This window comes from Mya arenaria, chromosome 16, assembly GCF_026914265.1.
Source record: "Mya arenaria isolate MELC-2E11 chromosome 16, ASM2691426v1".
In the NCBI taxonomy this organism is placed as follows: Eukaryota; Metazoa; Mollusca; class Bivalvia; order Myida; family Myidae; genus Mya; species Mya arenaria.
Window position 1 is genome coordinate 33,281,234 of NC_069137.1, and position 27,652 is coordinate 33,308,885.

Sequence of the window (27,652 nt, forward strand, 5' to 3'; positions counted from 1 at the left end):
GCAAATCCGGGGGAAAGATCTCAATGCGAAATGAGATAAATTACCATGTGCTGTTCTCGACATATCTAATATATCAGTTCTAATTTACAATACTATAATCTTCAGTCATTGAAGTAATTAAACATGCCTTTAAACTATATAAATGCTATATCATCGGAAATATCACAGCAATTAAACCACTCAATCTTTCAAGATATTATGCATTGTGTACACCTGTTTGATAACCCAATTAAAAAAGTAAATAATCAGCATACCATAGGGCCTTTAGATTTTATGAAGATAAAAAAAAACACATTTGAATCCATTTTATAGTATTTCCCAAAACTTATGTAGAAATGTATGTACTATATAGTAATACAGATGATCTGTGCAGCGCATCTTCATCAAAACCGGTTTATCACTTCAACCAAGTAGATCATCACTTGGCAAAACAAGCCCCAAGCCAGCCAGAGACTAGAATCATGGGTTGTTTGTTCACATTTTATGAACAGGTACGTAGCGTTTCATATCATTTATTCACCTGAGTTTAAATCTTGAAAAATATACATCAGTATGACCCTTACTTGACACCAGCACTTATGGAGGATGAATTGCATCTTGAATTGTACTGGCTAAAAGTCACAAATCCGAACACTTTTCGAGTTTTTATACAATTATCTTGAAGAGTTTTTGTTTTATTAAGTTCGTATGAAACATCTTTGGTTAATGTGGCATCTTCCAGACATAAACTTAAACATACAAAATATCCACCAGCTGAGTCAATTAAACCTAACCAGTGCTTTAGCCAGACTTAAAAAAAAACACCGAGGCAGAACGGTCCAGGGTCCGGGGCCATCCCCCCACCCCTGATTTTTTTTGCAAGAAGCGATTTCCTGCATTCTCGAAAAGAGTTATTTTTCAAGCTAATTTCTATTTGCCCCGAAAAACACCGAGGCAGCTGCCTCGGTGTGCCTCAGTGTAGCTACGGCACTGCTAACTGGCCATCTGTTTACAATTATTCTACTTAATTATTACAAACATTTATTTAAGCCATCAATTAACATTCAAAACAACACAGAATCATTGTTTTGATTTATTTGTATAGTCTCAAATAAAACCAGTTCATATGCATTAAACACATCATATGTAGTTTGATGTCAAAATGTTTTAAGATTTTTAATGCCGATATTTCATTATTTCCTCCCTTGAATTGAATTTGAACAAAGCATTAAATACTTTCACATAACAATTGTAGGTGAGATTAAATATGTACATATGTACATGGAACATGGTTGTGAAAAGACAAAAGAAATGAAACCTCAACTTCTATAAGTCATTTAATATGGATTCATGTAAAAGAAATGTGCTAGTTATTTCATGTTGATAACAGAGTTCAATTATACCTTAATATATAATTTATAACAGAAGTGCATACAATCCTAACATCAAACTATAATTGTTATTGAAGCCAATAAGTGTCTAATTGAGCCGAAATCAAAATAATTAGACAAGGATATGTATACCATCCATTCTATGATATTAAAACAATATTATTAAGTTCTATTATTTTGGTTTAAAAGTGTAAAAGTGCCAGTTTCACATTTTGCCTAATTGAGGCAAAAGCGAAAGAAACTAGGCAAATGTTTGGCTATCACATTTATAATAATTAATTATAATTATATGATTAATTATAATCAAGAATAATTCTTATACTGGATGAAAAATGTTACATGTTGAAACTTAAACATTTCTATGTCCTAAATTATTACCAGGAGCATGGTTTTACATGTAAATGTTTTGTGCTTATAATATTCAGTGTCATTTATCTAGGTTGAACATGATCACTAGGAACTGTCCTTGTACAATCTTCGAATTGGATTCTCAGCATATCACCTGTTAAGGGAAAAAACACAGTCATAGTTAATTTTGCTCAAGTTTTTTTATAAATTGATGCAAATTTATAACACTGACCCAAATCAAGTGTTATACAAGGAACTTGATGATGTTGCATAAATAACTCTAGTTTCGGTTACATTTTAAAACTAATACAATCTAATCTATAAACAATTTTGAGTATTGAGTATCTAAGAAATATTTTTAATGGCTGTCTACAAAGAATAAATGATTTAGCACAGAATCAATGAATTAAATAAAAATGACATACCAGACATGAGGATTGCAAGAACCTTTCCTGGGTAAAATTCCTCAAAATTGTCCCCTGGCGCCCTATTCTTAAACAAGGCGTTGACTGAGTCACCGACGTTGAATTTTTCCTTAAAGTAATTTTTTTTTCAGTGTAAGATCATGATATTATTTCACGAGTGTCATAGAAAAAACATCATTCACACTATTCTGAAAATAACCTTGCCTATAGCTTAGCTTTGGAAATTATTAATATCTCTTTAATAACAAGCTTCCATTCTGGGTTGGTCTATTGCAACAAGTCTGATAATACAACCAAGGTATCTAACATTTACATAATATTTTATCCCTTTAGATTGTACCTGTTTATTTCTTTTCTAAACACTGTAAACCAATTTTAAGTTACCTTTTTTTTTGATGAGCGTCTGGTTCTGCTATTTGTATTGCTTTCGGCCTGTCCTCTGATAACAGTTTCTGATGGTATTGGCTTAAGGATTGTGGCTTCCGGGGTTAAGAAGATGTCATCAAGTTCTGGATTGGAGATCATGTTGCAGTTGGTTGTTGTTAAAGATTCATTGTGATGTTCATCAATAATAGAGTTGCTGGTGGGTGTTGACGACATTTCGGGCTCCATGTTAATATCTGGTAGAGAGTTGTTGGTGAAGATGTCATTGTCTTGAAGGAAGGTGTTTGCGTGTAGATCATTAGTATTTTCCAAATCTGAGATGGAAGACCCTGCCCCAAGTGAGACATCATCACTGTCACTGTCAGGCTGCCAAAGAAAACATGTAGGATCCATCAAAACAGTCCTTCCAAATTATGGCATATTCCCACATGAATACAGTGTATTCAAGATTTTTTAATGCACATAAAATTTGACTTAAATTTTCAAAGAAGGTTGAAAAACTTGGACAGTAAAAACTTACCGCAAATACAGGGCGGGCGGCTGTACCGACAAGTCCGATTTCCAGGAATTGGACTTTCAAAGTTGAAGATGTCTCTTCGGGCCTGAAACAGTTTTAGTTAATAATAATGAAATCTTCTTATCATTATTTTACTCATTGTCCATTCTGAATTTCATCAGAAATCACTTTTTTACTTATAGCAGTATCTAGTGAGTGATAGGGTAAGTTTTATGGCAAAATAATTGTTTTTAGGTATAATTATAAAATAAATATTTCATTAATTGTATTACATGTAGCATTATTGTTAAAATGCCTTGCCTCATATCAATATGGGTTACAATTTGGCAAAAAAAAGAGATTTAATTTCCCTTTGAGACCAATTAAAGTGAATAACAATTAAAACCATTCCATCTAAAAAGTAATTCAATTTGTTATCAGTCCTAACCTCACCGTTGTGACCAGTCTGCTTTCTCTTTGCAAGCTCCTCTTCTAGGGATGCCACCTTCTGTGCCTTCTGCGGCTGTAAAATAGATCATAATGGATTCATATGGAAGATATTTCACTTTCAAAGCAGTGTTTTTATAATACCTTCTCTTCCAGATTTAAGTAAAGTATTGTTCTCGCGTAATAATTAAGTAGAATATTACAAGTACCAGCTGAAGTGGTATTCTGCAGTTCCATTTGCTTGATTTCATCTTTACTATACATGTTTATAGAAAGTGTTAAGAAATGTAAAAAATATAATTAATTAACAATCTCAGCAGACATGCAATTATTCTTGACATACCAACTCCCTCCTTAGCTTTGCCACCTCAGCTCTAAGAACTGCCAGCTCCTGTTTGGCATCAGGGTCATCTGGGCTCGGTCGACACTCTCGTGTGTTCTTCTGAAAAAAAAAGTTTTTTTTTACTAACATTGAAATTAATGATGGTTTCTAAAAATGTACCTCCTTCAGGTACGGCACTGTTGTCTTCTTCCTATTTCATTTAGTTGTAAGAAACTTTAAGACAAATTTCATCACCATCATCATCAACATTATTTAATTAATCTCCAGACTCATTGTCTTATTTTGGGAGTATACCTTTTCTTTTATCAGAGATTCGTTCATCTCTTGGAGACCTATAACACCGTCGTCAACCTGTCGCAGGACAGAGAAGATGTATAACTCATCATAGCAGCCTGATATTCCCCGTATCATATTTCCTTTAAAGGATATGTGAAGATCACTGAAAATAACATAAAATAATTTACTGTACCTCCCTAGAGTTCAATAAATGCTGTTTTATTTAAAGCACATATACAAACAGAAAGGTATATATATATTAATTTATATACAAAATTATGGACTCGTCTTTTAACCATATATTTTGGTCATATGTGACAAATTTAGTAACTTACTCATGAACTGCAGCTTTATTGTTTATATATTGGGTTATTATCTTGTTTATTGAAAAACTACTCATATATTCAACCTTACATGAAGTGCATTCAAGTTGACAGGAATTGCAATTGTTTTACTATATTTTATATATGAACTCTATGTTGCTATACGCTAATAAGATTAAGTACTTGTGTTTGGTCATGATATTGTCCAGAAGCTTGTATGTTCGGCGTGACAGACAAGCACAAGAGAGAGCCTCCTTGAACAACCCTCCAAACTGGCTGTGTGTTCCATACCCCTGTAATATCAATCGAATAATGTTTAATATTATAATAGTGATTATCAATAAGTCTATAAAATTATAGGGTCAGTATGAAATAGACATTTAAAAAGTTTAAAACAATTTGGTTTCCAATGTAACCCTGTTGAGAATCTGTTCATGAACTGTTGAACTTTTCATGAACATTAATGAGCTGTTTATGAACATTCATGAACTGTCCATCAAGTTCTTGAAAAAAATCATCAACATATACTAGTTAATTAACAGTTCATAAAACAAAGTTGATGATTTTTTCATGAACTGTTCATCAAGTTCATCAAAAGAAGTTCATGAACCTTATGCTATAATGATAAAAACATCAATTTTCTTGCACAGAATTCATCAAAACATAAGTCCATGAACTGTAGTTTCTCTATAAGTTCAATAGCTTAGAGGTTCATATCCTTTCAATAAAGAAAAGGGGATTTACACTTATTATTTCAAGCTATATATATATTAATTTTCAATTAAGTTCATACATTGTAATTCATTGCCTGCTCACATTGCCGTCGCCATTTTGTCAGTTTTGTAGGAAGTATCTCTGAATCCCCTGCTTTGCCCACATCAGGATGAAGGTTTCTCATTATCTGAAAATGTAACATGTTCATTCTTCTATCAATATATAATGTTTTTGAATTTTTAGAAAAAAATGTTGAATATTTAACATTGCAGACACCATGGTCATTGACACTCATTGCAAGTTTTTGTCATGGACTTTTAAATGTTGGGACACATTGGCTTTTAAATGTGTCAATTATTATATTAACAACTTGCATCCTTCTTTGATGAAGGATAAGGTGTTTCTGTGCTTCGTGATTAATTGGTGCCAAGTCATGTTTATAATTTGAAACATGTATATACATCATTTACCCAAATTTCAATTTATAAAATTATGTTTTAAACATTTCTATATAAATAATCTAAATGCTACTAAATCTGATAGGGTTTCATTTTGTTTTATTTATATAAGTTCATCATGTTTTTTTTACCCTGACACGATGGCTGAATGTAAATGGACACTTGTATTTTGGTCGTGGGATTGGAGATTCGGCATCTGAAAATTAGTCATAGTATATAAAAATATTTCTTTAAAAACCAAACTATAAATGACCTGTTTATAATCATTAAATTGTATTGCCAAAGTCCATGAACCAAACTGTTGCAATTTTTTCCAATAAGCCAATAATATCAGAATTTCTTAGATTTAGTCTAGAATAAAATTGTATTTGTACCTTAACACAAAACAATATTAAATAAAAAAATCACATTTCCGGCCTGCTTAGTTAGTGATATTATAGTGAGATTATACAAAGGACTTATTTTCAACAATATTTTTTTTAATTACCATGACTGAAAAAAGTCAGTTGAGCCTCATCCATGATGTGCTTAATCATCTTTGTGAAGGTCAAGGACTCAGAGATGTGGCTCAATGCCATAAAGATGAAGCTTGTTGGCAGAAATGTTGAAATTGGCAGCAAAAAGATCTCTGCCATCATGCCCTGAAAATCATTATTTCACATTTTCCCATGTTTAGACATGTATTAAACATAATGCTGGAAAGATCTATTGATATTTTTAATTTACTTTGTGAATTACTTTTACTGTTAAATTTGTGAAGAAAAAAATAACAGATTTCTTAAGGTTTAATATACACTTCTGACATAAGTTTTGAATAAATCACAATAATAATCAAATTTCACATGTTAAGAGTTAAGTCAATACTATAAAAAAACCAACTGTTTTATTTACTCACAACATATGCAGTTACTGCAACCCTGTCTTCTCCTTGAGGTTTAATCTCTGCAACCTTTCTCACAATAGGCTCATGCCCAACCCTATATTTAAAATTACACTCTTGTGATTTCATGTCATAACATTACTATGCAAAAAAATATTGAAGACATAAAATTTAATATAAAAACATGTGGCTTTCTAGTGATCTTTAAACTAGTAATGTATATAATAAAAGGATTATTAGGACTAATTTTTGATCTGGTATGTCATATTCAGCTTGCGCCTCTTGAAATCTTAAGCGAAAGAAATCATCCGATAATATATTTGTTTTAACGCTGCACTCTCACAGATTGAACATTTTGACAACTTTTTTTTTTTGTCTTGGAACGAGCCAATTTTTGCGAAAATCCATGGAAACCCGTTATAAATATAAAACGGCTGACAAAAAATTAGATCGCAGATTTATATACTTTAGTTCAAATTTTTTATGCATTTTTCTTAAACTGTAATCTTATATCTGTGAAAGTGCAGCTTTAAATAGTATTATTTGAATAATGAGTCCTTACACAAATGATTTGTACCAATGAACCGAACCTTAAAGCTGAACTCTCACAGATATACCATTTTTACAACTTTTTTTTGTCTTTGAAATAGAGCTAATGTTTGCGTAAATATCTGCAAACCATTGATGAAAGGTGGCTGACAAAAGATCAGATCACAGGTTTTCATATTTCAGTTCAAAATTAATGTTTTATGGCTTAAACTGTTACTAACATCAATTTTTTAACTTAAATGTAATAATATGCTATCTAATTTTTGATCAGCTGAGTGACTTATATAACTAGTCAATGTTATCAGGTGATATTACCAAGTTAGGTAAATAGCTTAAATATTCCAACAAGGGTAAACCTTGGTTACGCATTGTGGATACATTTTAGGACAAACTGCAATTTTGACAACACCAGTTTGAACCTAATCACTGACACAATCATTTTTTTACATTTTAAAATTTGTTTACAATTGTGATATCAAAGAGTAAAAAAATAAATAAATAATAGTCCCTTTTCATAAAGTTCTCAAAGAATGCAATATGGTAATAAGACTGTTGGTGTAAATATATTAAAATTGAAGGTATCATTATTTTGAATTGATCATAAACATCATTTAATTTTAAGTTGCAACATATCAGCATGTTTAAGCAGTATACAAGTAATCATTTAAAATTTTTGGTGTGTTCAGCTTTTTAATATGCATGTAGTTCTTGTTATTTTCCATAAATGGAAATAGTCATTTTAGGAGTATTACTCAAAATTCATGTATGTTATACATGTGTATGTATTGAATTTGAATATGATTGTCATTTTTAAAATCATGGAAAGTGGGGCCGAAAGGGTGAAGGTCATGCTTAGGACATAGGACCGTATTGATGAAGGGTTGAATTAACCATATATATTATCATTATTCAATACCAAATGATCTGTTTCTAAATATAAAGAATATATTTATCTTAGCAAGAATTAAAATGACGTAATCCTTTTCAATGTTTTAGGCAATTGTAAATTCTCAGCTCAGAAGCTACATTTGTACATTATAAGTACAATATCAACAATGGTACACATATCCTTTTGAAATATAACACTAAAATAAAAACAGCATATTGAAGGAGGAATGCGAAAAGGTTCAACGAAGTTACATTAAATATAGAAGATATAGACCCTTTTCCTTATTAAATATAGAAGATATAGACCCTTTTCCTTATTAAATATAGAAGATATCCCTTTTCCTTTTCACCCTTTAATACAAAATTTATAACACCGATGTAAATATATTGTGAAAAATAACAACCTCATTGCTAGAACTTTCTTCCCTGGGCACGGGTTGGCTACTGTTTCAAAGAACCAGGAATCATCTTGTTCCATCTTTCGTTCACTGATAATAACAGGACTCTTGTTTGATGAGTATATAATATGTTAACACTTATTAAGTTTAAAACCAAATTATTAATCCAAATCAATAATACTATTTCCTAACAAAAATGTAGGAATAAATCACACTTTATTTCATACCAAATGATTGTACAATGTAGATGTAAATGCTAATTAAGGCACTTCATTAGATATTTATCTAACCCACAAGTGGGTGTGATTTATTGGTATTAGGTTGTAGGATGTTGATTGGATAACTCCGAAAGCTTTTTATTCTTGGTCAGGAAATTTAGCCAACCAGATTATCTGATGTAAAGATTGACACTAAATGGAGGCGGGGAGATTTTAGTAACAAATAATGTTTTATGCAAAAACAATTTTTAAATTATAACAAATCCAGTTTCTCTTTGTGATCATTAATTGTTCATATTACAAATATGATCATTGAATGAATCATCACTTAAAGGTTGACAAAATTCAGATCAATGAATTCCTAAAGTTTATAAGTGACAAAAAAAATCAATTCTTATTGTATTCATTATCATTGTGACAACTTAAACTCTCCTCCTTTCCTTAATTCCCTTAAATTACCATATGAAAAATCAACATATCTTTGTTTACAATAATTATTATGAAAATTGTAGTACCTTAAGTTGTAAGTAGCCTGAACTGAATCAAAAATTGTTTAAAGATCTAATTTAAGCTACAATTTATTACGACTGAAACAGAATTTCTTTTTATTACATCACCCTATTTAGGATGAAGAAAACAGTATTCAGAGTCTGTTTTTCTGTATTAATGTTAAAAAAATATCTTTATATGAAAAACATTTACAGATTTGGGTGGAATGTTTTGAACTTCTCTTCAATAAGGATTTTTTTAATAGATAAAAAATTAATATTGTCACTCTTTAAGCTGCACTCTTGAATAATAATTTAAAATTATGTTATATCATATTTCATTTAAAATAAAAATTAGTAATTTAAGTTGGTTTTATTTTGCTGAGTATTGTCTGTTAACCCAAGCCAAAACAACATTCCTAATTTATTCCCAAAAAAATAAAATCATGAAAAACATGAGGTGACTGGATGTGTGTAGGTGTGAGGAAATTAGTCAATAAAATTTTGAAATAGAAGGAAAATTAGTGTTTATTATCCTTATTTGTTTTGGACTTATTTTATCACTTGTATGTTCCCAAATGAAAACGCTGCTGCTGCAAATTGGAAATATATATAATATTATAATTTATTATTTTATAATTGACAGTATATTAATGAGATGTAAAAACCATAATTTTGAAATTCTACCAATTTAACAGTAATTTTTATGACCATCATGTCTGGTGTAAGGGCATTTCCTGTTGATTTTGAATGTTACTAATACACAGAATGGTGTCACCATCATCACACTTTAAGGGCCATACAAACAGGCCATAAATGCTTTGAAGTATGAAGCCAGTTTATTTTCAGGAAATGCCATAAATCTTACAAGAACATTGTCAATGCTTTGCATGATTATAATATTATTATAGAAACTTGGTTTTAGTTCTGTTGAAAGATTCAAAACAAAGTTCCTTTTTTATTTCGAAAAATATGAACAGAATTAATGTTTAATGTTAACACAGGTTTACAGTACTTAAATTATACCTGTTGTACAGTGTACATATATGCAACAATGCAAAACCCAATAGAAAGGATAAACAAAAGGCCTCATTAAGCTTGTTATGAATATCAACATGTACTCTTTATTTTTAAATTAAACTTTACTGGCATATATTTTGATAAAAGAATGGTTACAATATCCTCGGATGGAATATGCTGCAATTAAGTTAACTTGCATTTAAACAATAAGAAAGCCAACAGTGATTTATCAAAAGATTACATTTTTGTTTTGCAGAAAAATAACTTTATTGTAGATTTCAGCTATGCCTTAATTATATATGATTGAATAAGTGTAGGAATTCACTTTTTAGTTGCAATTTATCATGAACAATAAAGTATCCTAATGTTGCAAGAGGTTATAAATGTAAAAATTTGTTAGAAAAGTAACATGAAATATAGCAGCAACTCAATCAGGTATTAAAGGAAATATGTGCCTTATGTTATGAGAAATCCTTCTTAGCTGTATAGCAAAGTAAATATGTTTTGCTAATCTATATGTGGTCTTTTTAATGTCTTGAAATGCAACTTAACACAAATACAAATTTGTGAGCCAGAGTGGAAAAAATAATTCTTGAAGAACTTGTTTCTAATTCCCTATATTGTGTGCCCCTTTTGTAGTTGGAAATAACATTCAAACGCATATTGCATTATACATGTATCCTTTCAGTTACCGATGAGTCAAGTAATATACCTGCTCGTCTTGGTTCCAAGGTTATGGGTGGAAATTGTAAAACATGCTAGAGCATATTGAAATTTATTTCAAGTGTTTTTCTGTAATAAAAGCTAGCATGTTTAAATAATGTGTATATGTTCTTAATCTAGGTAAATTATTGATATCTGGAGTAGCAGCTTAAATTGGCATCATGTGTCTATAATTTTCGTATTGTAATTATCAATTAAAAATGAATAATGCTATCAATATTTATTGACTTATATAGGGCGACAAGCAAAATCTTCATTTAGCATTGGATTGTGAAATGTAAATGACTCAAAGTATAATTATAAACTGGACAAATGATAAATACCCTTTATTTAAGTATTATTTGACGTTCAATTAGGCAAACAACTTTGATGTTTCCACCATGTGAATTGTATACTATTATGAATTAATGTGTTAGGTCAATCAGTAATTATCAACTGGATTGCACTAAAACATCTTCAAAACAAATAAAACATATAATGTCATTATCGCATTAAGGATTATCACCCTATTAAATAATTAAAAGTCAATGCAAATGATAATTAAAGGTGAGAACTTACTGATCAAAGATTATTAAATAAGTGCTTAGTCAACAAATAACAGAGAAAACAATTAACTTTTAAAATAATAAATGTTTCATTGTAAAATCACATGCTTTTCCATTTATTTTTCACTATTCATGATTTTTTTTCATTGATTTATGCCTTTGGGTTGTTTCATTTTATGTTTTGCAAATTTGCTTAAATAAACTGGTTATAATATGCATTTTAATATTGGAGGGGATATCGTCCGTTTTTTCACTAAGAAGGGGGGGGGCTATCTTCCGGGAGGGCTATGGTCCTAGGGGCTAATGTCTGGGGGGGGGCAATCATCCAGGGGGGGGGATATTATCCGTACCTCAGTTTGCCAAGTATCAGAAAAACATATCCCAGATTTACAACAGAACTCAGAGCCCACTAACACATCAAAATAATACTAATTATTGGAAATGTCAGTTTTGTTAATTTATTTGATGATCAATTCATTCAGTGAAAAAGATGCATGAGCAATCAGTTTTTGAGAGTTATTGAATTTGCCATTTGTTCAAAATGTATTCCTATAAGTATTTGATTAGGAATTCAAAATTCTATTGGGAAACTAAATTATAAATCTGTAAGTTTGTATGTGTTGCCCTCCAATTTTCACAGGTCATGGTTGTAATATTTCGTCTTTGTTGCATTTATTTTTAATCCCACGCTTTCCCAGTAATTTTTAACATCATTTAGAATAAATTTTAGAGATTTAGAGCTGATTTTGCAAAAAGTACCATTTATCATCTGAATAAAATAAGAGTAATATTTCAATATCATATAGCTCAGATATCACCACGGCAAATAAGAATTATCATCATTTACAAGTTCATAAAAAACATTGCCACAGGTACTTGACACAAACTTTTTTTAATGTTCTATATGGGCTATATACTATAATATCTTAATAAACATATATATAGGCCGATTTTTTATTTTGTGACTTGCGCCTGTGAACATTGCTAAAAGAAGTTAGCTAAGATCCATCTGTTTTACCCTCAAGAGAAAGTTTACAGTTTTTTAACCTAAAACCAACCTTAAAGCTGCCCAGTGTTACAAATCAACTCAAGTTATTTTCTTACAGTTTTTATTAGATCTGAACCTGTTGGCAATTTCAATTAATATTTTTAAAGCTATAAATAAATTAATAACATGATTTGGGGATTGAATAAGAATTAAATTTTTGAATTGATAATTATACAAGTTCAATATTAAACTTACTTTCTAAATTATTTAAAGTTAATAGCAACAATTATCAATACTTCAAATCAATTAATCAAAAGTCTGTCAATCAACATTGTGAAGATAATCTTTCATGTTTGAAAACCTTACAGTATATAAATAGTTTGATATATAATTACTGGTTTTATTAATTCATGCAGATTAAAAAATATATCTAAAATGTTTTAGATTTTTACTTTTAAGCTTTCTATAACTTGCTTGATTGCAATTTGCATCATAATGCATGAATTTATAATTGCACTTCCTATAATTTTTGGTTAATTTTTGTGTGTTACTACAATAAATTGTAATTGAAATCTAGAATTCTTTTTCGATCTTATTCTTCCATTTAAGCTTAGCATCACTATATTACCAACTTATAGCTCAGAATTTCTGTAATCAAATGATTAATCATCTATATTTCAATCTTAATGGATGATTCTTCGATCAGATCTCTTAATAACAAACTGTTAACTTCAAGTTGTTTTTCTGTATTTTCTTATTATATATTTATTGTATTATAACCATATTATTTATTGTTTATGTATATGTTTCATACAACTCTGTTTAGAAAAAACTTCAAATATTTCAATTGATATAAATGACCTCTTTCAAATAGATCAAGTGCCTTAGATCAAAATGGAGATAAAACTTTCATAAGCATCATGCTGTTATCTTGGACTTTGATCTCAATTTCCATGGTATCATTCACAAAACATGTCCACAGACATGGCTATTTCTTCAGCTTTTATGGAGATGGCATGTTGAGAATAACTGTTTTCTGATTGTTTTTTATGTTTTTATTGCTTATAATTAGTTGAGCTTAATTAGTGAACTCATATTTGGAAATATTATTTAAGCTTCACCTGTGGAACACAAGGTAATGCTCTTAATAATGAACATGATTTAAGTAATTAAAATAATTACATTTTTCATAATTTATGCTTGATCTTCAAATAAAAAGAAATTGATCTTACTTTTTAACAAGTATTGTATATAATATAATAAATTATATAATTTATTGCAAATATTATTAAAGATAGCTCATTTTTTCAGACCTACACTAGAAGGCACAATGAAGGAAGGGGAGCCAGGCCCTTTGCAAGCATTACATGGCCAGCATACAGTCCATGGTTAGTACACACATATATCAATATTAATAACCAAAAATAGACTCACAGACTATGCAAATGGATAAGTAACATAGATCTCAGGTTTCAAAAGACTAAGCATGAGTCTCACTGTGAGTGAGGGTCAAATATAGTTTATGTTTACTTTGGTTAATAAATTAATTATCTTTTGCAATAGTCTGTGAGAAGTTTCCTTTAAGGTTGTGCAGCGTTGCAAAAGTTGATTGAGGGACCAACATTATAAATGTTTAAAATAATCAAGTTTTTTAGGTTCAATATTTAAGTTTATTGGCGAATCGGCATGTTTGCCTTTGGCCATTTACAAACTATCTACTTATGGCCAAGACACAAAAGTATATTGATTTATAAAGCAATTATATGATAACATTACATATATATATTTTACAAAAGCAATATCCTAATAATATATACGAAATTATAACCAATAGAAGCAGCTAAACTTCTAGCTTTTCTTGTCTTAATTTCATAGCACTATATATAAACTTAGCTATGTTTTGTAAAAATAAATCCCTCTTTACTGACATCAAATATTTAAATTTAGCCATATTTGGCCAATTATATTGAATATGATACTTTTTTCTAAGGTCTGAATAGTCTGTACAACAAAGTAGAAAATGGTATTCAGACTCAACAGTATCATGTGAACAAAGTTTACATTTTCTGTTTTCTCTGTTAATATTTGTATATCAACCAGTCTGAGTGAGTCTCTATTTCCAGTGAATGAGATAACAGTCTAAATCTTGATAATTCTTTTCGGTGTTTATCATTTTTGACACACATTAATTATTCTTCAAATAAAAAAAATATTTTTTAAATCTACAATAGTATTCCATTTTTGGTTGGGATGTTAAGTTAAGTTATTAAGTTATACCACATTTGAACATATTGATCCCGTACTCTTTGGGTTAACAAAGGAAAATAATTGTAACCTGTATTAAAATCAACTAACAAGTTACCATAACCCATTCTGTTTAACAAATCAGACATAGCTGAGTGCCATATTTTTTTACTAGCAGGACTTATGCTATTATTATGATAAATATTGGATTGTTTTGTTAACCCATGGTGCATTAATGAATTTGGATTCATATTAATTTTTAGCTCCACTGGCCGAAGGCCATGGAGCTTATGTCGTCACAGATTGTCCGTCGTGAGTTCGTGCGTGCGTGCGTGCGTGCGTGCGTGCGTGCGTAAACTTTTACTTTAAACGACATCTCCTCTGAAACTGATAAGCGGATTTTGACAAAACTTCACAGGAATGTTCCTTTGGTGGTCCTTTACCAAAATTGCTCAAATGGTTCCGGTCCATTGCACAATATGGCCGCCAGAGCTAAAAATAGCAAAATCTTTTTAAACGACATCTCCTCTGAAACGGTTCGGCAGATTTTGATGAAACTTGACAGTAATGTTCCTTGGGTGGTCCTTTATTAAAATTGCTCAAATGGTTCTGGTCCATTGCACAATATGGCCGCCACAGCTAAAAATAGCAAAATCTTTAAACGACATCTCCTCTGAAACGGATAGGCAGATTTTGATGAAACTTGACAGAATTGTTCCTTGGGTGGTCCTTAACCAAAATTGCTCAATGGTTCCGGTCCGCTGCACAACATGGCTGCCAGGGCAAAAAATAGAAAAACCTTCAAAGAACATCTTCTCAGAAACAGATGATCAGATTTTGATGAAACTTAACAGAAATGTTCCTTGGATGGTCCTTTATCAAATTTGCTTCAATGGTTTTGGTCCACTGCACAAGATGGCCCCCAGAGGTAAAAATAGAAAAACCTTTAAACGACTTCTCCTCAGAAACCGATGATCGTATTGCAATGAAACTTGACAGAAATGTTACTTGGGTAGTCCTTAACCAAAATAGCCCAAACAGTTCTGGTCTGCTGCACAACATGGGCACCAGAGCTAAGAATAGAAAAAAACGTTAAACTACATCTTCTCAGAAACCGATTATCAGATTTTGATGAAACTTTACATAAATGTTCATCGGGATGCCCTTTAACCAAAATTGCCCAAATGGTTCCGGTCTGCTGCACAACATGGCTGCGAGAGTTAAAAATAGAAAACCTTTAAGGACTTCTCGTCCGCAGTCTTCACGAAAAACATTTTAACCTACTAGCCAGTTGGACTAGCATAATGGCATATTTTACTAGTCCGAATGACAATCTAGTAGTCCGATATTTTGCCACATTATAAAACTGTATGCTTGAGGTAAATACCTATTTCAATTGAGCAGCTTGCAGTTTGAGTAAACATTTCTTTATTATGATGCTCATGCAGTGATAGGGAGTGACATCCTTCTGTTGGGAATAGTGCTCCTTGTTTTTCAGAACCTATGGGTACTATGTAAAAACAAAAGGCATCTTGCTTGAATAGACTGTAATAATATCAACATGGTTAGAAAAGAAATGCCATGCTTTAATAGCTTTGATTACATTTTACTACTAAATTACCTCCCTTTAATAAAAAAAAAATAATGTCTTAATTTTTCACATATAGCATCTTTAAATAATTTTTAAACAATAATAATTTATGAGTAAACATATAAGCATAAAGTTCTCACAAAAAGATCAATTTAAAAACCTTACATTTATACATAGGAAAGTATATATAGACTGAACATTAATTTTCGTTTAAGTGACATTCTGAAAGTTTATGAAACAGCTATTTTTAGTAACTTAAATGGCCGAAAAGTGTAAGTGAAACACCAAGTCGATTCTATCTCGTCAGTTCTTGTTCAGGTTAGATATTTGCTTCATAATCTATTCAGATTAAATGTTAACCGATGATCAGATTTTGATGAAACTTGACAGAAATGTTCCTTGGGTGGTCATTAACCAAAATTTGTTAAATGGTTCCAATCCACTGCACACCATGGCTGCCAGAGCTAAAAAATAAAAAAAACTTTATACGACTTGTCGTCGAAACCGATGACCTTTTTTCGATAAAACTTGACAGAAATGTTTGTTTGGTGCTCCTTTACTCAAATTGCCCAAATCATTTCGGTCCACTGCACAACATGGCAGCCAGAGCTATTAAAGTAAAAAAATATTTAAATAACTTCTCCTCAAAAATTGATGATTGTATTTCTATGAAACTTGACGAAAATGTTCGTTAGGTGGTCTTTGCTTGAACCTTTTGTCCAGTGGAGCACAGGCACTGATGTGCCTCTTGTTATCCAATATTTTAATGCCCTTTCTTTACATATAACTGACAATAGAAACCGTCCTAGCTCGCCTAAAACTGCGACATTAGATGTCAGTTGTTTAACACCAAGAATATGTTTGCAGAACTTAAAATGGAGTATATCTAGCTCGCTATGATCATATGCTCCCCATATCTCCGATCCATATAAAATTATTGGTACAACTAGAGCATCAAAAAACGATAGTTTAGTTTTAATATCTAGTATTAATCTACTAAAAACAGATAGTAGATGGTTGTATGCTTTTAAAGCCTGTTCATTCAGCATTTTTACAGCGTTATCCGTATTCCCAGTATAAGAAAAGTTAATACCTAAGTAACAAAAGTTATCCACCACTTCAACAATTTCGTCATTAATTGTCCATCTAAAATTACACTGGCTTTTCCTGCTTTCAAACACACATATTTTAGTGGGTTTTTTTTAATGTTGATCTTTAAACCCAGTTACATGAATACATATACAGAGGATTTAGCTGATGCTGTAAACTTACATGATCAGTGGTAAATAATGTCAGTAAACAATTGCTCGTTAACACGATACAGCCTTTAGTTTTGATTGTATCTTGATGAAACTTGTACAGTATCTACATATCCATAAGAGCTTGGTTCCTTTCGAAAACCAGCCAGATCTACCCATGGATGCCTAGATTATGGGCCTTGATAGTATAAAAAAACAGTGTGTCAGTAAACAATTGCTCGTTAACACGATACAGCCTTCAGTTTTGATTGTATCTCAATGAAACTTGTACAGTATCTACATATCCATAAGAGCTTGGTTCCTTTCGAAAACTAGCCAGATCCGCCCATGGATGCCTAGATTATGGGCCTTGATAGTATAAAAAATCAGTGTGTCAGTAAACAATTGCTCGTTAACACGATACAGCCTTCAGTTTTTATTATATCTCGATGAAACTTGTACAGAATCTACATATCCATAAGAGCTTGGTTCCTTTCGAAAACTAGCCAGATCCGCCCATGGATGCCTAGATTATGGGCCTTGATAGTATGAAAAAATCAGTGTGTCAGTAAACAATTGCTCGTTAACACGATACAGCCTTCAGTTTTTATTGTATCTCGATGAAACTTGTACAGAATCTACATATCCATAAGAGCTCGTTTCCTTTAAAAAAAAAGCCAGATCCGCCCATGCATGCCAAATTATGGGCCTTGATAGTAAAAAAATGAGTATGTCAGTAAACAATTGCTCGTTAAAAAAATCGTACTTGTACAGTATTTGGATATCCATTAGAGCTGGGTTCCTTTCAAAAACCAGCTAGATCTGCCCATGCATGCCTAGATTATGGGCCTTGAAATGATTAGATCATGGGCCTTGATAGTAAAAAAAATGCTATAATTGTGTAATAAAAGTTTGCAAACATGATACAGTCTTCAGTTTTGAGTATTCAGATACCCATAAGGGTTGGTTCTTTTCGACAACAGTGATGTTGACCACACAAACCCCAGTAGAGCATTGGCCCTTTTGGGCCTCTTGTTTATGAAACTTTATATGAGTGATCCATAGTCAGTGCTTTTTCAAAATTCTTCAAAGAAATGAATTCCATGCAGAACTCTTGTTGACATTCTTATCTGTTCTCTCAGAACATGTAACAACTAAGAAGTCAAAGGAGGCTGACAATAGTTTGTTTGCCACATTTAAATACAATACAATCTTTATAACTTTAGGGAACAAACGCTCTCGAGAAGCAATCTCATCCCAGGAGATGCACAGTGTTATGAAAATAGATTGCTGCCAGCGAAGATGTTGCAGCTATTTCACACCTGAACAAGTCGAGGAAAGCCGGACAGAATATTGGGCACTACGGCAAGCAGATCAGCGGAAGTGGCTGAGAAAAACAATTCGAGATGCACAGGGCTTATACAAAATCCATGGCCATGTTATTTGTGAAGAGGGATTCTTGGTCATCCATAAGATTGGAAAAAGAAGGTAATAGTTATACAGCACTCAATTGTTGTTATAAATGTGAAATAGGAAAAATTAAATACAGTTATGTTTAAATGTTTGGATCAGCATTTAGTTATTTTAAGATTATGTTTGTGTTAACTAGTATTGGCATTAATTGCAGAAATAGATGTACAAGATGTAAGAGAAGAACATAATCATTATGTCTATTAAATTAATTATTGAAATTGACGCGATATTTTAATGCTCTATATGAAAAACAGTTTTGTATATCCTCATGTATGTCTTATTCAACATTCCAGTGCAAAATGGTATTCAAATCAATAGATGAGTTTTGAATTGTGTGTTTGTCCATTCAGAGACATGGAGCCCAAATTTTACTTTTTTGATCAATTAATTTTTCTTATTTTGCCCTGATTCGGCTATCAAGTTTTCTTAAAAAAAACATTGAACCCTTCATTGAATTTACTTAATATTTCACACAGTGCCATCACATAATGAGGTGATTCATTCAAAAACTCCATAATTTTATTATCCTTTATACAAATTATAGCTCCTGATAATGGATCTTAAGTTTTAAAGATTTATTAATAACCTTTATACATCAATTCAATTAAAATTAATTGACTTAATACTTAACACAGTTGTTTAGGACCATCACACAATGAGGTTACATAAATCCTTATTATCCTTTATATGGCCCTTGATTGACTTAAAAAAAAACTAGATTAAAGTATTAGGAAAAGTTGTGATTTGATAAAAAAACAAACTTATATACCATTCTGAATGGATCTTATACTTCACACATTTAATTACGACTATCTTACGATATGGTCACAGAACCCCATTTTAACCTTTAATTCAAAGTATGGCCCTTGATTATTTTTGTTTGTTTGTGTTTTTGACAGGCACATTTTAATATTCTTATCAAGGTTTTCATAACAGGAAATCAATTATTAGAATGACTTGTGTCACTGTCAGGGCAGGCTGGTGGGACAGCACCACCAAAGTTACCTTCCGTTAGAAAAATTATACCTGGGTTGACCTATAGTGACCAAACTTTTAGGTCCCATAGGATCAAGGTTACAGTAAAAATTATTATTTATAGATAAATGGTTGGTATTGATTAACTCAAGTTAGAATTGACATGTTGTGATCAAACTTGGTATAGAGGAAGGGGTTATAGAGATCTTTTATGAAATTGTGTTTTGGGCCCCATGAAATATGGTCTAGGTCAAGGTCAATGTTGCTAAAAGTAGAAATATAGTAACAGTCTTTGACTTACTTTTTTAGGCAAGTAATTCTAAATTCACTTTTGATATGTTAATTGTTTCAGGTTTTGGAATCTAAAGAAAGGCAAAGAGGCTCCTGCTTCTGAAGTTCCCAGAGTCAGAAGACCAACTGAGGCAGGAGTACATGCAGCTAAATGGCTCGAGGACTACATCAGGTTTTTTGCTGACAGACAGCCAGACCGTGAGGAGCTGCATCTTCCTGCATGTCTGACCAAAGACATGCTGTTCAAATCATACGAAGATGAGATGAAGCAAGGCAAAATTCGACCTGTCTCAAGGAGCCGGTTTCACGAGATTTGGTTGCAACAGATGCCGAATGTAAAAATCAGAAAGGTATTTAATTCGGCAGTTTAGTTGTGTAGAAGTATTTCTGGTATCACCGTATGTATATATTTGGTAATGTTTATATATGATTGATTATTGCCAAATTAGATTGGCTAATAGTTTGACTTCAATCACCACAGTAGAATGCTTCAATTCTGTTGGGCAAAGGTGTTGATTTGTCTATCGGGCTGAAAGTTGACCATGGACTATGAATTTCCTATAATTTCCCTCAATTGCTCACTATAAAGGCTTTTTAAGGTTAATGCCTTGAATGCAGTCTTATTTCCATATAACCAGCTTGTTCAGGCTGTAACATTGGCATTTCAATGGAATTTTGAATTAAATTCACAAAAATGTTAACCATGAGAAGACACTCAAACATTGATAAGTCTCTAGGTCTGTAGATTAAAGTCATATATGTGTGGGACATAGGTCAAAATAATGTTGTTTTTCTTTGTCATAGCTGTAACTTGAAAACAGCAAGTATAAAATAACTGACTGTGAAAATTAAAGGAGTGAGGTCTCATGTAGAGATCTTTTTCAAAGATCCTAAATGTACCCCACAGGCCTCAGGTCAGCAGTCCCGGGCAACTATTGCCCTCATTTACTTCTTCATATTCTTTGGTATAGTATAGTTAAAAGAAATTAATTCTCATTTAGAAAAAGATTGCGACAAAAATGTTTCATACAAGAACCTCCATCATTTTCAGGATCCAGATGATCTACCACAGTGCCAGACATGTGCCACAATACAGACCGGCCTCATGCAGTTGCCATGCAAACAAGATCGAGAGAAATTCTTAAATCTGAGATCAACTCATCTGGAATTGCAAGCGTATGTTTCAAATAAATATTTAACTATCATCTAAAAGTATATTCAAATAATATTTTGCCACTTAAAGCTCAGTGCCTATTGAACAATCCTGTCTATTTGAAAGTGTTGACCCCTGGACAATTTACATTTTAAAAGTTTTGAAATTTAGAACTTATGAACAGCTTTTTAAGAGGTAAAGATGTTGTTCTATATTCATGAAACTTAATCAGAATATTTTCCTTGATAAGATCAGTGACAAGTTTGAAACTAGGTGACATATGGGCTCAGAAATTAGGACACGGGGCTGAATCTTATTTTCAAAAGAAAAGTATCAGGAAGTTCAAATTTTGGTCAAAACTCAACACCTATGTCAAATGTCAAATCATAGAGATTCCCAAATTAAGAACACAATAGAGGCAATATATATCCAGTAGCACATTATTTTCAGGAGATGTCGCAAGAAATATTACAAACACATAAGAAAGGCTGCCAAAGATGGACTGGAAGGGCGCCACTTATCGCTGATCATAGACGGTATGGACCAGGCCAAGACACGTTTGCCCCGTTTCAGTGTCTACTCAAAGGTAACATTACAATTAATTTGTATGCATAATGAATACATACAACAAATATTCTCATAAATTTTTAATAACTTGTCATACTCCATTAACCTGAAAGCTTAGTGTTAAGAACGAATGCCATCCAAAATATTGAATTAGGCAAAATAAATATGCTCTTGATTCGTTCAGGGGCACCATCATATGGAACGTACCCAATTGAGCAGATGTTATTTTCAGGGATTCAAACCCAAGAGATTGCCAAGAGCTGTCTCATGAAAAGGATTCACAGTTAGTCATAAAACAGGGTTTATTTTCTCAATAGAACAGATTAATGCCGTGCTGTCCGAACAATATGATTTTTACTTTTTAGCCTTGTAAAAAACGAGTTCGTATCAAGTATCTCATCAATGAGAAAGAAGTTGTTTTTAATGAATAAGTATTTTAAACCTTTGGTTTGATTTTTAGTAACCGAAGATGCTCTGATTCGGCCTCTGAGACTAGCTGTTTGTTGGTTTTTAAAAAAACCCTGATAGGCTGGAAGGAATATGGCTACTGGTATCTCTGGTTGAGGGTTAATTGAACAGTTGGATGGGTTTAAATTATAAGAGCATAGGGTTAAACACATGACTTTTATTTGAAGACCACTGATAACTATAAATACATGTGCTAGCCTTATAGTAGTGTCATATTAATTTTAAGCTCATCTGATTTTTAGAAAAAATGAATAGCTATCGTCAGATTCCTTGATTATTGTCACTGTTGTTGCTTATTTTTTGTGTTTAGGTCACTTTCATAGCAACTATTAAAGCTATCACTTTGACACTTGAGGAACTTGTAATCTGTTACTCTTCACAATGCTCCCTTTTTAGATGCTAAGTCTGTTTTTTTTGGGTAAATCTTTGATTGGGTTTGGTTGATTTTGAGAATTGGGCGTCTTCATTGTGGGAAAGTGCAATGCAAAAGATCGTAAAGTGCAGTGCACAAGAACCATAACTCTTGATTCAATATTTTAGAGTGATTGCCCTTTGTTGGCGTTTGCATCCTGTTTTCACTTATTCAGGGCATATCTCTAACTATTAGAGTAACAACTTGAAAATTACATAGATCTCATTAAGGGCAAGTGCAGTGCACAAGAACTGTTACTTTTGCTTACTTATATTTAGAGTATTTGCCCTTTGTTAATTGTCATGCTTAAAGTTTTGTCCAGGGCATATCTTGAAGAATATAAAATATATTAATTTGAAACTGTATAGCTAGATAGATATCATTGAGAGCAAGTGCAGTGCACAAAAAACCATAACTCTTACATCTATATGTTTAGGGTAATTGCCCTTTGTTAATTTTCAAGGTTAAATTTTGTCACACGCATAAAAGGGGTCTCAACATGAAACTGAATATGTAGATAGATCGCATTGAAGGCAAGTGCAGTTCACAAGAACCGTAACTCTTGCTTCCATTTTTAGAGTTATTGCCCTTTCTTAATTTTCATTTTAAATTTTGTCCTGCTTAACATTGTTTACTATAGCTTAAATGCCACCTACACTTGAAGGTTATATGGCAACATCATTGTCTATAACTGAATAAAATGTCAATCTAACAGCTATTATGTTGACAGTAAATAGTTGGTCAGGCGACACATTCAACTCACAAAGTTCTATAAGTAATAATGGACTGAATTTTAAGCAAGTTTGAATTTTTTAGTGTTGTGCTTGGGTCACTTACTAGCAACCTATCAATGCTATTACTTTCAAGCTTTGTTATTTTTACTTTCAAGCTTTGTTATTTCTGTAAACTATCAAATGTAACAAATGAAATAAATGAACCATAAAAGAAGAATAGAATCAGAAGAGAGTTCAGCATACACAGGTTGTGGTCTTCTTGGCTCAGTGGTAATACCTAAAACTATCCTTCCTTAATGATTGTTTCCAAATATTTAATTATATCAAACATATTTTTCAGGCCGATGCTCATCTTCACAAAATGCAGCAGCATGTTACTGGCATCAAGGTGCACAACACAAACCAGACATACCTGATGACATGGACTGATACACTTCATCCAGATGCCAATGTGACAATAAATGCCCTTGTCCATGTTCTACATGACATTAGTAAAGTAAGTTTATGAACAAATAAATTTCATTATAGTTTTTTTATATGTGCAGTATAAAAGGGTAACTATTGTTCCAATGGAATGAAAGTGTTCCAATTGAATAGTGTTGCTCTCTCACCCAAAGGGTTGTTGGTTTGATCCCTACCATGAATATTTATACCCCCACAAAACGAAGTTTGAGGGGGTATATAGGAGTGAGCTTGTCGGTCGGTCGGTCTGTCGGTTTTCATGGTTTCCGGACGATAACTCATGAAAGGCGTGACAGATTTGAAAAAAATTTGGTACACAGGTGTAACATCAGAAGATACAGGTCAAGTTCGATATTGGGGCTGGTGGGGCCAAGGTCAAGGTCATTGTTACTAAAAATAGAAAAAACGGTTTCCGGACGATAACTCATGAAAGGCTTGACAGATTTGAACAATTTTTGGTACACAGGTGTACATTAGAAGATACAGGTCAAGTTCGATATTGGGGCTGGTGGGGCCAAGTTCAAGGTCACTGTTACTAAAAATAGAAAAAACGGTTTCCGGACGATAACTCATGAAAGGCTAGACAGATTTGAACAATTTTTGGTACACAGGTGTAACATCAGAAGATACAGGTCAAGTTCGATATTGGGGCTGGTGGGGCCAAGTTCAAGGTCACTGTTACTAAAAGTAGAAAAACAGTTCCGGACGATAACTCATGAAAGGCTAGTTTTTCTTGTCAGCAGTGTAACTTCTAAATTACTCAACAGATTTAAATAAAACAATACATGCATGATAAAAGAAGATGCAGTGTGCAGTAACCTTGGAGTTATGGCCTCTTTTCAAAGGAATGGTTTGCCATTCCTGTGTCCAGGCGGCATTTGGGGGTATTCGTCACTCCTGTGACAGCTCTAGTTTGTAATGTCCTCTCAAAAAGGACAGTAGCACTGGTTTCCTGGAAACAGATATGAGTAACAATATAAAGCTGTCTGCATTAAAGCTAAAAGTGGTGAAAATTTAAGGTATGCTTAAAAATAATCATTGCTTGGAGATGTTTTTGATGTGCATTTTTTTTACTGTTTGGAAGTTTAATATGTGAAAGAATGAAGGAATTCATTTGACTATCATCAATTATTTATCAGTCAGGTTTCAAAACATCCATGCCAGAAGACCTGGCAGCATGTGCTAAAGCTTTAATGAATTAGGTTAACTTAAGGGTATACAAACATTATTTTCATCATAGAATGTTTGTCAATGAATGTTGTTACTTACTGGTGGTATGAATCATTTCAGGAAACGGGCAGACTACCGGAAGTTTTGTACATCCAGATGGATAACTCCGGAAAGGACAACAAAAATGTGTTCATAATTTTGTTTATGGCATGGCTTGTCAGAAGAAGAGTATTTCGGAAGGTAATTATCAAAGCTATGATCTGTTTTGATATGTAATATACTGTAAGCTTGTGGAAGTTGCATTTGATTATGTTTCCAGCATTCTATTGGAATGCATTTACAGTCAGGGATGTGATTTGTCCGCGGATCTAATGGCCCCAGGGACCCCCCCCCCCCCCAAAAAAAAAAATAAAATAAAAAATAAAAATAAAATTTCTTTTTTTACTGATTTAGAAAGTTACCACAGTTCTTTTGGTTATTAGAGTTGATATTCAAATTTAAAGTCAGAAGAACCCCTAAAAAGAGCTTTTAAAAAGGCAGTTTTTCTTCTACGACAGTGTGCTTTTGACCCCATAAGTGCCCAAAGAACCCATGGTCGAAATGGTTTCAGCCCTCCAGCTGCCTGGGGTCAATCACATCCCTGTCAGTCAATTATAGTTGGATGCCATTGCAAAGGAAGCTCGACATTTTTTTTTATATTTGATAACCTTAATTTAGTAATTATTAATAAAATGGACACATTGAAAGTTTAGATAAAAGTATAAATAGGACATAATGCAGTCATTGTGATAGTACTTTAACATGAAAGTAGAAAAAAGACTATTATGAATCTACACCTATGTTTTTCCTTTGACACTGAAGTTGTAAGAATTGGAAGGTCACTCATACATCTAATTAAGATATCCATTACTTACAGGTATTGAATGATGTGTCCTCTTAGTAATGTTGCATATGAAACATTTTTTTTATTTTCATCTTTCAGGTGAAAATTGGTTTCCTCATGGTTGGGCATACGCACGAGGACATTGATCAAGTTTTCTCGCGTGTGTCCAGTCATCTGAGAAGGCAGGAAGTCTTGACCCTGCCGAACTTGCACAAGGAGATGCAAGACTCCCAGCACCCATCCCCGATCACAACTCACCTTGAAGGAATATTTGACTACAAGAAGACTATGGAAGGTCAGAGAGGTCTGATAGAAGGCATCTCTGTACCACACCACTTCATAATAGCAGAAGATGATGGCTGTGTTAAGATGCGGTACAGAGACTGGCCGGAACACTCCAGATAAGAGCATTGATTTGACACCAAGTATTCCAATAGAATATTTGCAAGAACTTGTGCCAGTCAACAGCAAATTTCATAGGGAAGCAGAGTTTATGGCAACAGACATTCCAAAATGGCAAACCTGTGGAAAACTACCAAGCTCAGCAGTGGAATGGTGGAGGGTTTTTTTTAACAGATGCCAGCAAAACAACCAAGCCCAGTGTTGCATTTGTGAATGACCTGCCTACACAGCAGCCTAGTCTACAAACAGCCACTCTTGAACTGGTAACAACCCTACTCGAAGCTACGGAGCATCAAGTGAAGGCCCACCAGAAGGTTTCAAACCTTAAAATTAGGAAGCGGAGACAGCTCAGGGTGTGAAAAAGAATGAGAAACCTGTATAGACTTACAAAAAATGCAGTTATGGAAAATATTAATTTCAGATAACAGGATTATAACAGTTCATTAAACAGGTGAACACACAACAATATTAAAAGATTAGTGAGAGCTAAAAGATTTACAATGATCTTTTATTGTCTAATGAGAGAGAAATATCATGTTTTCTGCACATTTCTTTCAATTTAAACTCATCCTTTTCGTTGTATTAACAATTGTATCAATTGTGGTACATCTTATTTGGGAGTAAGAGTGCATCTTTAGAGCTGCACTCTCACAGATAAATGGTTTTTGTCATTTTTTTAATTCTTGTCTTGTAAAGAGTTAATTTTTGTGTAAACATCTTCAAACCAGTGATAAAAGATCAAATTACATATTTTCATATTTCCTTCGAAAATAAATGTTTTATAGCTTAAGCCATTACTAACGGTTTAAGAAAAATGCATTAAACATCAATTTTTGAACTTAAAAAAGTCTGAGATCTATTTTTGTCAGCAGTTACTGTTGTATAACACTGGTCAAAAAAATAAAAAAAGTTGTCAATGTATTAAATCTGTGAGAGTGCAGCTTTAAGGAAGTTATTTTATTATAATTTTTGTGTAATCTTTTATAAAATCATGGGTAGTTAAATTTGTTTCTACAGTGTTTGTGAAAAGGAACTTTTTGCTCAGAAGTTTTTTTATTAATTATTAAACATTTTGGCAATTTTAACATACACATTTACATGTGACCAAGTCACCAAATGGTGCCAAATCAGCAGATTAAATTTACCAGTGTAAAAATCAGGCCCCTTTTGATTTATTTTAACACGGCACTCTCTGAGCATAGTCTCCTATTTTTTAAACCTTTTTTCCTCTTATTTGATTTATACAAGAATTCTCATTAAACTTATGTATGCTTAAATTCAAGTAATTGATGTACATTCTTGAGTTGG

At 32.4% G+C, this 27,652-nt stretch overlaps 1 protein-coding gene across 1 annotated transcript; it reads left to right on the forward strand.

Annotated features, from left to right (window-relative positions):
• Positions 1-435: 435 nt before the first annotated feature.
• Positions 436-26,703, forward strand: LOC128221568 (uncharacterized). Its single transcript, XM_052930173.1, has 10 exons — positions 436-491; positions 13,593-13,669; positions 18,581-18,842; positions 20,155-20,443; positions 21,145-21,269; positions 21,697-21,832; positions 23,768-23,923; positions 25,180-25,299; positions 26,042-26,237; positions 26,423-26,703. Exons 1-10 carry the CDS (start codon positions 484-486, stop codon positions 26,701-26,703), a joined length of 1,650 nt encoding a protein of 549 aa, XP_052786133.1. The 5' UTR covers positions 436-483.
• The last annotated feature ends 949 nt before the right edge of the window (positions 26,704-27,652 follow it).

Bases quoted from the DNA above. Each gene is read 5' to 3' on its own strand.
- LOC128221568 (XM_052930173.1), top strand. The intron at 21,270-21,696 runs GTATGTTTCAAA...CATTATTTTCAG, and splicing joins ACTCATCTGGAATTGCAAGC to GAGATGTCGCAAGAAATATT. The intron at 23,924-25,179 runs GTAAGTTTATGA...GAATCATTTCAG, and splicing joins TTCTACATGACATTAGTAAA to GAAACGGGCAGACTACCGGA.